We start from the raw sequence: 11,384 nt of genomic DNA on the forward strand, positions 1-11,384 counted from the left end.
ATGTATGTGTGCTCCGTGTTCGCAGCGCCCCCTTCAGTCCTGTCGGTGCGATACACTCATGTCTCCCCGTTGCGTCCTCGCTCCTCTCCCGTCTCCATTTGTCCCACTCCGCACTCCGTACCTCCCCGCACGTGTCGGTCTCAGTGCCGCGGGGCGGTGCGGTGCGCTGTGTGCCGGCCCAATGGTCGCTCATGAACGGAGCGGAAGTTGTTGGGCGTGTTTCGGGGCGTGGTGCTCTCTCTGCCCGCCGCCCGCCGCCCCTTCCCGCCGCGCTCCGCAGTGGTCGGGCGCGTGTGCGCGGCGCCGTGTGCCCCCGCCCGCCCTCCCGGCCGCCCCGCCGCGCTCCGCAGGTAAGAGCGGCCGAACCAACGCTCCCCTTTCCCTTACCCGGCTCCCGGCCGCTCCGTGCCCGGCTCTAACGGCTCTAAGGGCCGGTTGGGCCGCGGCGCTGAGGGCCCCGAGGGCGGGCACGTGGCGGGCGGTGCGCGGCGCTCCGGTATCGGGGTGGTGGGGGGTGGGAGCCGGGAGGGGGGACACGCGCTCGGACCGACTCGGTGCGTTCAGCCCCGCAGCCGCCGCCATGGCCGACGAGTTGGACTTCACGACGGGCGACGCCGGCGCCTCGTCCACGTACCCCATGCAGTGCTCGGCTCTGCGCAAGAACGGCTTCGTGGTACTGAAGGGCCGCCCGTGTAAGATCGTGGAGATGTCCACCTCCAAGACGGGAAAGCACGGCCACGCCAAGGTGAGCGGCGGCACCGCGTGTACTGCGACACCAGCGGGGCCGGGGGGTTGGGCCGGGCAGGGCCGGGGGCTTCTCATTGCATTGGATGGTCGGCGGGATCGCGGGGCGGCGGTGATAAAACGACGGGCGATGGGCTGGGTAAGTTCTGGAAGGGGCTGATGAAATCCCCAGGGCGTGGTTGCACCGCGCTGGCCGCCCCAGCCACGCTCCCCGGTCCGCGGCTGGTGCTGCCCCAGCAGTTGGCTCCGCAGCTGTCCGGGCTGGGCTCCACTAAGCTCGTATGGTGAGGCGGATCTACAAACACGGGCTCGTTTGCTATCTTAAGTTTCCACAGCCTCATGTGATACGCGGGAAGTATTTAGCGTTTGGTCAAGCTGGAGGCTGCCAAGACTTTGCTGGGTGGTTTTTTTTTCTGTCCTTCTCATTGCACTTCATGGCTTTTTTTATCCCTTTTTTCCCCCCCCCAGTCTTACATAGTACTGCTAAATACTGAACCGGTTGTGAGAGTGAAGGGAGCTGAGTAGGGTGGGCTGTAGACTGCTAATCCACGTGCTCTGAGCAGCTGCTGCAAGCATTGGGAGGTGGGAGCTGCTCTCATCTCAGCACGTGGCCGTTTCTGTTCTCCTTGACCATCCTGTTGTTTCACACAACTGTTGGAACGTGAAATAAATGTTCTTTTAACAGTCACAAGCCAGAAGACAAGAGCGTTGAGCTTTACCTTGAGTTGTAAAATGATTAGAGGTGAGGACTGTGGCCTTCACTCATTTCCTTTAGTGGATGATCTGAAATATGGAAGGACACCTGAGGGGCCTTCTCAGGGCTTGGGCTGCTCTCACACAGCATGCAAAGGATTTGAGGACAATCTTGTCTCACATGTTAGCTTTTAAAAGACAAGAAGCCCCATATGGGACCAGCAGCGCTGATTTCAGTGCTGTTTGGCTCCTGTAGGATGAACAGGAACTGATCTTCTTTCTTTTTCTTTGTAGGTCCACCTGGTTGGTATCGATATCTTCAATGGGAAAAAATACGAAGATATTTGCCCATCAACTCATAACATGGATGTCCCAAATATAAAGAGGAATGATTACCAGGTGAGTTAACGTTATCCTCCCACACTTCCATAAATCTACAACACCTAACACTTCAAGTAAAGTGTTTTTCACCACAAGACTGATTGTCAGTTAATACAGTACTGCTGCCTTCAGAGAACTGAGGGTTTGGCAGATATGCGTGTCTAGATGTGGCACTGCTGAACCAGGAGCATTTACTCAACAGTTCGAGTTGTCAAGAATTGTCTGGATAGAAATCTCCTGCTTACTGTGCCATCAACCTCACAGGGCAAATTAGGTTCTTAACTATTAGAAACACGGTACTAAGGAATTAGTGTAACAGCTGTCTGTGCCTTCTGCTCATCTTGCTGCTCGTGTTAAACATCCTAATAATGACCTTCTCTTTGCAGCTGATAGGGATTCAGGATGGGTATCTCTCCCTGCTGACAGAAAGTGGTGAAGTTCGTGAGGATCTAAAGCTGCCAGAAGGTGACCTGGGAAAAGAAATCGAAGGAAAATTCAATGCCAATGAAGATGTGCAGGTAAGAACAGAGTTAGGCAGGCAAGAAGAGAGATATTTAATTGGCCTTGCCTGACATAAGAATACATGTTCTCCATTATGTAGTTATTTGTATTATTACATGAAGAGAGGGTTAAAAACCTGGGAATTGGTTCCTTGGCAATTAGGACATCTGTGTAGGGGCACACAGTGTGGCACTGAAGCCCAGCTCTGTTGACAGTGATCTGAGTCTCAGATATCAGGATAGATCCTAACAGTGCTGTTTGCTTGGTGTAGATTGGAGCTTCCACTCTTTCTTGTGTGGAGCCTTGCGATGTAATCTGGGCTGTATAAACACCTTAAAGCTGAAAACAAATCTTGAGATGCCACAATCTTGCACCGTCGGGTGTGATCGCCTGTATCTTCTAGGAGCAATTCTGCTGTGGAGGGTTGGAATTAACCCGTGTGTCTTTTCTTTCAGATATCCGTCATAAGTGCAATGAATGAAGAATGTGCTGTAGCCATAAAGCCTTGCAAATAAAGAGGATCGCCAGGCACGGGCAACTGCTCAGGTCTGGATAAACCACAGATCTTTAAATTTGGTTCTGATTGTCACCAAAGCTCTGGCCTTCACAAGCAACCTCATTTCTTTTTTGAATTGTTACAAAGCAGTGCTGGATTCTGGATTAGTGTTGCAGGCTAACTGGCAGTTTTCAAAATCACTGAGATTTTAATTCCTTAATTGTAACTATTTTAACATTCCTGTGGGTTTCAGCTCTGGATCTAAGAAACCGTTCAGGTGTTACTAGTGGATATATTTTTTATTTGCTTGAGCAAAACAGTGTTTGTCTGTATGAACAGACAAAATACAGTATTCAGGGGCTTTTAGATAAGCTAGTAGGTATCTAGGATTATAAAGTGACCTAGAGCACAAATAGTATTTTTCTTGACATGTTTAGATAGAACTGACAATAAAAGTAGCTTTCTTTGTTTTGTTGATTATATTTTTTTTAAAGCTTAACAATTTTGTGGATTGGACTCTTGCAGAACTGTAGGTACCAATCACAAATTTTAGACCAAGAAACTCAAGTGATCAGAAATGCCAGCTGGCTTCACCGAGCCCCAGTGGCCACGTGCAACTTAACTGTATTACCTCTGTATTCTTTTTTTTTTTTTGCCAACTCGTTGGCTTATTGTAACGTTAAAATGGTGTCAAAGCCTACCTGTGGTTTAGGCAGGCAGTTGAGTTTTGAGTAGATGAGACATAGATAGGTCAAGGTGAGAACGGATGCTAAAGCTATAGACTTTCACTCGAGGCCTTTGTCAGACTTAAAGAAAAACAAAAAAAACAAAACCACAGTTCAATTGCTTTTCTTTGTTCTATTTATCTTCAAACTCTAAAAGGGTGACGAACACAGCGGGAATCTGTTGCAGTGCTTCCAGCTTTAGGTTTCAATCTTCAGGTTCAGACCATATTTTTGTAGCACAAGGACCACATGGTTTTTCAAGAAGTGGGACAAATTGTAGCATTGAGCCTAAACTAAATGCATGTGTGGGGTTGGGGTTCTTTTTGTTTTTAGTAGAAATATTGTATTTTCAAAATACAGACTTGACAAACGATACTGAACAACCATGGCTTAACCATAAGAATAACTAGGTAGCTGAAAAAGTTAGTTCCTGTCCACAGGAGTCATTGAAACACACGTGCATGCCTCTGACTATTTAGTAGCTTAATAGGCAAACAAAGCTTTACAGAACAAGTCATGGAAGGATAACTAGCTTACTCTTGTTTATAGCACTCAACTTGAATTTAGATACTTAATGACTCTTCATAGGTGGGAAACTTCTTAGCCCATGGCTCACTCTCTCTTCACAGTGGGTAAACCATTTCATGGACTTGCCTTAAGCTTCAGCAGCTGTCAGCTGATGTAGGACAACTTGTGAACACCTCGTATGCTGCATTAGGCCATCTGTACAATTCAAACTGTTGGCAATGAGAGTCAGACTTCACGCTGCTGCTTACTGCTTAAGTGTTTCCAGCTTGTACTCTCTAATCCCCAAAGGACTCGTGGCAACTATCCTGAACTGCCCTTGTACATACTGTGGTAGGGCTTAGCAAATCTTGGAAGTCTAACATAGTGGGCAAAAGCATGTATTCTTTATAGACTTCTCATGATGGGGAGCAGTACGATGAAGGTAAAGACAGCAATAAATATACTCTGGTAATAAAGCACAGTTACCTGGGACACCTGGCAGAAGTAGGATACTGCTACATGCTCTTACCTAGTACAGTGCACGTTGTGAGTGAGCTCTCTGAACAGCTCCTTGTTTGAAATGACAGAGCTTTTCTAAAAGCTGTAGATCCAAATGCTTCAGAAAGGTTTTTAAGGGCATGCTAGCAGTAGAAGTGGCTCTGCACTATGTCCTTTCCTGCCTTCCCATACCGATACTCGAGGGACAGGCTTTGTTGGGGTTAGAGGTGACTGAAACCATCCATCATAGTCTTAACAGCAAGCTGATCTGTGTGATCGGCAGCCCAATGGTTATTATGAATGCTTTCTAAAATGCTTGAAATCTACAAGACTTTGATTTGATGTTCTGGTAGGGTTTCAGTCTGCTTTCTGATGCCTGTCAGTCCCTCCAAACCCTTGTTGGAAGACAGGTGTTCAATGCCACTGGCCCACAGTCCAAGTATTTACTTAGACTGTCTATGTATTTACTTAGACTTTAAGTTCTCCAGGACAGGAACTGTTTTCCATCCTGTTTCTACAAGTGGGGTCCTGGCCTGACAAGTTTTCAGGTACTAAGGCAATCTAAAGATCAATATTTTATGACTTCCAGCTTGCTGGAAGAACCCTCCTTGGGGCTTAAGGACGTCCTATTGCAACCTTCAGTTCTGCAAGATCTAAATGATTCAGTACTTCAATATAGGTTTGTTCTTATATACTTAGTTGTCTTTTGTGAAGCGCTTCAAACACAATGGAAGTGCGTAGCATTGCCTCGTCGTGCATGAAGTTTCCCATAGATAATAATACATAAGCATGAGTCTTAAGCATAATCTCCAAGTTTTAGTAGGGTTGAAAGTTGCTTCTAAATTAGAACAAGTCTTTGAGACACTTTTTCCAATGTAAGATGTTTCAGTCTGCTGTCAGAATTATTTGCAACAACATTGTGATCAGTAGTCCATATAGATGCATATTTTTTAAGATCTCTAAGCAAATGCTTAGGAGAATTCCTATTTCGTAGCTTTACTTTAAAACAAACGTCATCCAACTACTTGTTTTGTAGCCTTGTCTTTAACACTCTCAAACCAAGTGTATTAAAATAGAAAAATAAGCTCATAGTAGCTCACGCAATTGCTTAAAATAAAGGCTGTGATGACTAGGAGGTGAAGACAAGTATTTCCACTCCAAACAATGCATTTTTTTATGGCTCCAACTCATTGAGCTTCTCATACTGCTTTACAGAATTGGAAAGACTGCGGTATTTCCTGCCTCAAACGTTGGCACGTAATACTTCAAGATTTCAACAGATCCTTCAACTTGTTGCTTCTAATGGTGGTTTTTCAACCGGGCTCCTCCTGGTTGAGCCATGTTCTCAGGGCTGTTTTTTTTAAGAAGTTAGCTGAGTTTCATTGTTTTAATGTAACCGCTTTCAAGCCTCTCACAGGTTTTTCTAACCCACGATGTACCCAGAAACGGTGCACAGTCTTTAGCTTCACAATACAGGTCAATTTTACAGTATAATCTGTAAAGGAGTCAAAACTTGTTGACAGTTGAAACTCTTCAGGTTACTGCAGGTCAGTCTTTAGAATCCAGAATTCAATCAATCCCACTATTTTTTTTCCTTTTTTTTTTTTTTTTTTTTTTTTTTTTGCTTGAGTGATTAGGATGTAGTTTGTTACTATAGAATTCAATGTCAGGATCAGACGACCTGAAGACTTTGTTGCATATCTCACACACAGGTTATTAAAGGCACAGGTGAGCTCCTGTGCTTGGGGGAGTAACTAATGTGAGCCAAGAGACGCTGTGTTGGTCTGAATGTTGGCTCTGTGTCACTGAAACCCCCATTCCCTATTTGTAAGCAGGCTGTGCCCAGAGGCAGCTGCAAGCCCAGAGGTGTCTGTATGCTTGAGAAAGTGCGTTGTTGTTTGACACCACACCCACAAAGGAGCTGAAAACGGCCATTATGTGTTTATCTATCTCCAGAAATAATAATAATAAAGATGGCAGTGCTGGGGGAAGGGGAGCGCGGTGATGCTTATTGGGGCAATGGGGCCGTGGTGGTGTTACAGGCCCTGTGGTGTTATAGGCCTTTAACCTGTGTTATGGGCCCTGTGTTTAAGCTGTGTTACGGGCCCTGTGGTGTTAGAGGCCTTTAACCTGTGTTATGTTATGGGCCCTGTGTGCTGGGTTGGGGCCTAGCGTAGCTTTGCTTTGTGTCTGTGGGCCAACCCCGCGCTTTCTGAACGAGGAAACACTTTTAACGCTAGAGCAGCTCGGCCTAGAATTGTACGAGGAAGAAAAAAAGAAATGCTTTCGTACCTAATGACAATTAATTAGAGTAAATAAAGAGGTGACTCGCTCCGCTGCCGCCTGTGACTCGTCCTTGGGGGAGGGCGGGAGGGACAAGGCCTGACTGGGCCGCGGCTCCGCCCGCCATTACGCCACCATCACGCATGCGTCATGACGTCACGACGTCGGGCCGGCTATAAAAGCGCGGTGTGCGCCAGGCCTCTTCCTTTCGGCGTGAGTCGCGGCGGCGGCGGGATGGGGCCGGTGAGTGCGGGCGGGGAGGCCGCTGTGTGGGCAACCACAGCGGGCAGGGGGCGGCCTGTGCCGGGGAGCAGCTGGAGACCGGGTGATGGTGGCTCTGGGGGCCGGGGGTGGCTGAATCCACGGGAGAACAGACGAGCTGTGGTGCGGAGCTGACGCTGCTGGTGCTGCCGTTTCGTTCTTAGCAAAAAGATAGGAAGGCTAAGAAGGCGACGTGGAAGTTTTGCCTCGACCTGACGCATCCTGTTGAAGATGGGATCTTCGATTCCGGGAACTTTGTAAGTGCTGCCCGTGTTCGTGCTGCTGGTGCTCGGTGCAATGGGCTGCCTTTGAAAACCAGCCCCTAAGTAACAAACAGCTGCTTTGTAATTAATTCCCCCGCAGCTCCTGAACGTTTCCTGGGCTTAAGTGTCTCATATAGATGATAAATGGGTGCCTCGGCCCTGCAGACTCCCATAGTCAGGCTGGGTCTGAGTGCAGACACCCATAGTCAGGCTGGATCTGAGTGCAGACACCCATAGTCAGGCTGGGTCTGAGTGCAGACACCCATAGTCAGGCTGGGTCTGAGTGCAGACACCCATAGTCAGGCTGGGTCTGAGTACAGACACCCATAGTCAGGCTGGGTCTGAGTGCAGACACCCATAGTCAGGCTGGGTCTGAGTGCAGACACCCATAGTCAGGCTGGGTCTGAGCTCCTCATGGAGCTGTGTGTGTTCCTGCTTACACCAGATGGCCCTTAGAGGCCATTTCCAGCTCCAACGCTGCTGTGATTGTGTCATCTCAATTAATTGCATGCTGGGAAGTCTTACAGCATTGTGGGTGCTCACTGTGGCAAACAGTGGTATTTAATGTCGCTCCATGACTAGGGTCCCTTCCCTAGTTCATACCTAGGGTGCCCTTCCCTAGTGTTCTATTTCTTTACTAATGTCGAAACAGGAACAGTTCCTAAAGGAGAAGGTTAAGGTCAATGGGAAAACTGGGAACCTGGGGAACACTGTTCACATTGAACGTTTGAAGAACAAAATCACCGTGACATCGGAGAAGCAGTTCTCTAAAAGGTCTGACTGTTTTGTTTTTTTTCACTGTGTTTGCAAAGTAGTGGGGTTATATTTATATACATGGGGTTATAATTAGTTATATTAAAATATACACATACATGATATGGCAAGAGAACCCCTAAAGCCAATGGAAGCTTTCCAGCAGATTCATTTGTTTGAGCATGCAGTAGATCAGTGCACTGAGATGGGTACAGCTCCTCCCCCACACCCTCCATTCACTTCTCTGATACAGGTGTGCCAATATCTGTTGTGTTAGAAAAAGGTTAAGAGCAGCAAGAAGCGGCCCTGGGGGTACTGGCATTGAGATGTGTAGGCAGGAAGCATCAAATAAGTTCTTAGATATCAGGAATGAAAATGCAGGCTTGTTATCTGTTACACATGGTAATTTGTGATTTCATGCTGTAATTAATTAAGTGGAATCACCCCTTGGAAAATTCAGCATGTAAAAGTTCCCCTGTTAGAGGCATGAGTGGAGTACAGGCATTGGTAAGGGATGTTAAATGGCAGAAGTTCTAACGTGTAATTAATGTTTGTAAGGTACCTAAAATACCTCACCAAGAAGTACCTCAAGAAGAACAATCTTCGTGACTGGCTTCGTGTTGTTGCGTCTGACAAAGAGACGTATGAGCTGCGCTACTTCCAGATCAGCCAAGATGAAGAAGGATCAGACTCAGAAGAGTAACAGAAGCTTAGCTTCATTCTCAATACAGCGTACAAAAGGAACATCTATTTATGACAACACTTAACTTATTGGTCAATAAAGATTTTGTACTCTGTTCGACAGAGCATGGTTAGTTTTCAAGCTCCTTTTTTCCTTAAATAGTAATTAAGTGCCAGCATAGAGAGTCATTTCATTCGCATTGCTAGAAGTTGGAGCTGTTCAATGTGACATTAGTGAAAGTCCAGGTAGAAAAGCAAAACTAAACTCTTCACCCAGTGAAATTGTAGGACATTTGCAGTGTTAAGCTCAGGCTGCATGAAGGCAGCTGCTGCCTCTGGAACAGTGAGTGAGTTTTAAACACATAAACACAGAAGTGGGTTTTTAGAGGGAGTTAACACTGCAATCTGCAGTGCTGTGTTAGTTTATAACAGGGATGTATGTAGGCTGCAACACTGAGATTTTCTGCTTGAAAAAAGCTGCTGGTTTAAGCTGAAGGTACCTACTGAAACGTTCCTCTTCCTTGTGGATTTCTGAGGATTTATTTCAGCACTGCTTTTGCTGGCAAATTTTATGACAAACTTGAGAGGTGCCAAAGCACAAAGCAATGCTTTACCAGCCACAACACTCTCTTGTGCTACCTCAATCTAAATGAAAAGTACAGAGGGGGTGATAAATGAAACTCCAGAGCACATGGAAGTTTGTCACTTGTTATTTTCCAATCTATTTGAACAGCTGTTCTTAACAGAAGAGGATGCAGCAATCAAACAGCTGCTTGAGTAATTGCTATTATGCCCCTTTGTTTCATATTTCTGTTTCAGAACTAGGAGAGGTGAGGGAGCCAGCCTGCTGCTGTGGATATTTTATTTATGAAAGATGGATATGGTCAGAAAATGCCACTAGCTGGCATGGCCCTGAGGCTCTCTCAAAGGTTTGTGTTGAGTAGATGCAGACCTAAACCTGGATCAGTGTGTAACAGCGTGGGTAGCTGCAGAGGTGGCAGCTGGGAGCTATTCCCCCTGAGCACCTGACCCTCTGCTGATGGTCAAACAACAGCTGTAGGCACCAATGTATGTTATTAGTTCTTTTTTTTTTTGCTGGAAATCCAAAGGGCAGCTAATGCTTTTCTGAGGTGGCTGCAGGATTGAAAGCTGATGCTGCATTCAACAAGCAGCACGTTGTTTGTATCGAGCTGCAAGAATTTGTTTTTTCTTCCCAAAGATACTAAATAACTGCACATTATTTGCTACACCAAGATAAGCGGGGGAAAAAAAAACCCTGTGTGTTACAGTTGTATTTTGAAATATGTCTCTGTTTTGTTTGGAATTGCCCTTTTATGTTACAATGCATCCTTTAAAGGAGGCTGACACAACAAAACTATCATGATTAAATGTAACAACTAGAAACAAAATCAAAAAGTCAATAGGGCTGTGCTACCTTGTTATCTCTCTCTTTCCTTTTAATGCAGTGTCATGTGCTGGTACACAGCCTAACACAAAGACATCATCATTCAACAAGAGGTGGGGAAACAAGGGCTGGGATTTCAGCAAAGCAGCTGATGGCACAGCTGGGCCTGAGGGAAAAATGCAACTGCCATGTGAGTGGCAATGCTTGTGGGCTTACCTGGAACAAGGATGGAGCCCAGGAAGCCCATCCCTTCCATGGGGCTTCACAGGAAGAAATGGCTGCAGCACACAGACAACAAGAGAACATCAGAAAAACCTGAGCAACTGGGGTTCCTTCATAACATCAGCCATCTCACAGCAACAGAGCTGGGGTAATGCAGGTGGAAGTCAGCCAGCCCTTGTTTACATTAGGAAGTTAATTAGATTATCCAGATGAGAATCACATGGACCTTAGGGGAAAACAAAAACAAACAACTGACCCCTTTATCTTTAAATCCACAGCTTAATTTGGGACCAAACCAGCACTTGTAAGTTTTACATTTAGTTGAAATTGTACAAACTTATAAATACATACAGCACATAACCTTATGCTTATATGATATATATACACACATACATATGTGTGTGCATGTGTATCTCTCTCTCTCTCTCTCTATATATATATATATATATGTATATCATTTGTACCTCCATTCCTTTCTCAGTAAAGGTTTTCCCCTCTCTTTTCTCAGTAACTATTTCTGCTATAGGCTTTTCCAAATAGAATTGGTTTAGGAGAGACCTCCCACCCATGGGCAATTTAAATATCTGGCAAATAAAAAATAATGAAGTGCTTTTTCTTAGACGACGAGATCAGCAGCTGTTGCCAGAGCAGCAGCAGCAGATCTGCATCAACTATTTGTGTGAGCATACAGAGAGCTTTTTCTGCACCACCAGTCTCTTATCATCTGTAGTACAGCAGAACCTCACTGAATGCCATTAAAAAATAAAACCAAATCACATGCTTTCCACCTGCTTGCTCCCTAGGCCTAAAGCTACCAGAATTCAGCTTTAACCTACACCCAAGTGCAGGAATTAAGAGCAAACTGCTGGCAGGAAATACCTGGAGAGGGGCTGGGGCCCTACTGTGTATCACAGAGCCATGTGGCAGTATCAGAGGTGGCACAGCCTCAGCATATTCCCACAACGTCAGCA

At 46.0% G+C, this 11,384-nt stretch overlaps 2 protein-coding genes across 3 annotated transcripts; both read left to right on the forward strand.

Annotated features, from left to right (window-relative positions):
* The first annotated feature begins 258 nt into the window (after positions 1-258).
* On the forward strand, positions 259-3,295 carry EIF5A2 (eukaryotic translation initiation factor 5A2). Its single transcript, XM_015872023.3, has 5 exons — positions 259-350; positions 565-745; positions 1,732-1,836; positions 2,205-2,336; positions 2,775-3,295. The coding sequence occupies exons 2-5, from the start codon at positions 581-583 to the stop codon at positions 2,832-2,834; spliced, it is 462 nt and encodes a 153-aa protein (XP_015727509.1). The 5' UTR covers positions 259-350; positions 565-580; the 3' UTR covers positions 2,835-3,295.
* A 3,738-nt stretch (positions 3,296-7,033) lies between these two features.
* On the forward strand, positions 7,034-8,912 carry RPL22L1 (ribosomal protein L22 like 1). 2 transcript variants are annotated; one of them, XM_085513308.1, is made up of 4 exons: positions 7,034-7,071; positions 7,254-7,346; positions 7,935-8,126; positions 8,664-8,912. In XM_085513308.1, the coding sequence occupies exons 3-4, from the start codon at positions 7,993-7,995 to the stop codon at positions 8,806-8,808; spliced, it is 279 nt and encodes a 92-aa protein (XP_085369434.1). In that variant the 5' UTR covers positions 7,034-7,071; positions 7,254-7,346; positions 7,935-7,992; the 3' UTR covers positions 8,809-8,912. The 2 variants fall into 2 exon arrangements, with proteins under 2 accessions (XP_085369434.1, XP_015727510.2); XM_015872024.3 differs by having other exon boundaries at positions 8,005-8,126.
* The last annotated feature ends 2,472 nt before the right edge of the window (positions 8,913-11,384 follow it).

The sequence above is a fragment of the Coturnix japonica genome, chromosome 12, assembly GCF_054131305.1.
Source record: "Coturnix japonica strain WE chromosome 12, WE-NBRP24, whole genome shotgun sequence".
In the NCBI taxonomy this organism is placed as follows: domain Eukaryota; kingdom Metazoa; phylum Chordata; class Aves; order Galliformes; family Phasianidae; genus Coturnix; species Coturnix japonica.

Coding starts and splice junctions, on each gene's coding strand:
- EIF5A2 (XM_015872023.3), top strand. CDS start 581: ATGGCCGACGAGTTGGACTTCACGACGGGCGACGCCGGCGCCTCGTCC. Junction 1,837..2,204: donor TAAAGAGGAATGATTACCAG/GTGAGTTAACGT, acceptor TTCTCTTTGCAG/CTGATAGGGATTCAGGATGG. Junction 2,337..2,774: donor ATGCCAATGAAGATGTGCAG/GTAAGAACAGAG, acceptor CTTTTCTTTCAG/ATATCCGTCATAAGTGCAAT.
- RPL22L1 (XM_015872024.3), top strand. Junction 7,347..8,004: donor TCTTCGATTCCGGGAACTTT/GTAAGTGCTGCC, acceptor ATGTCGAAACAG/GAACAGTTCCTAAAGGAGAA. Junction 8,127..8,663: donor GAGAAGCAGTTCTCTAAAAG/GTCTGACTGTTT, acceptor AATGTTTGTAAG/GTACCTAAAATACCTCACCA.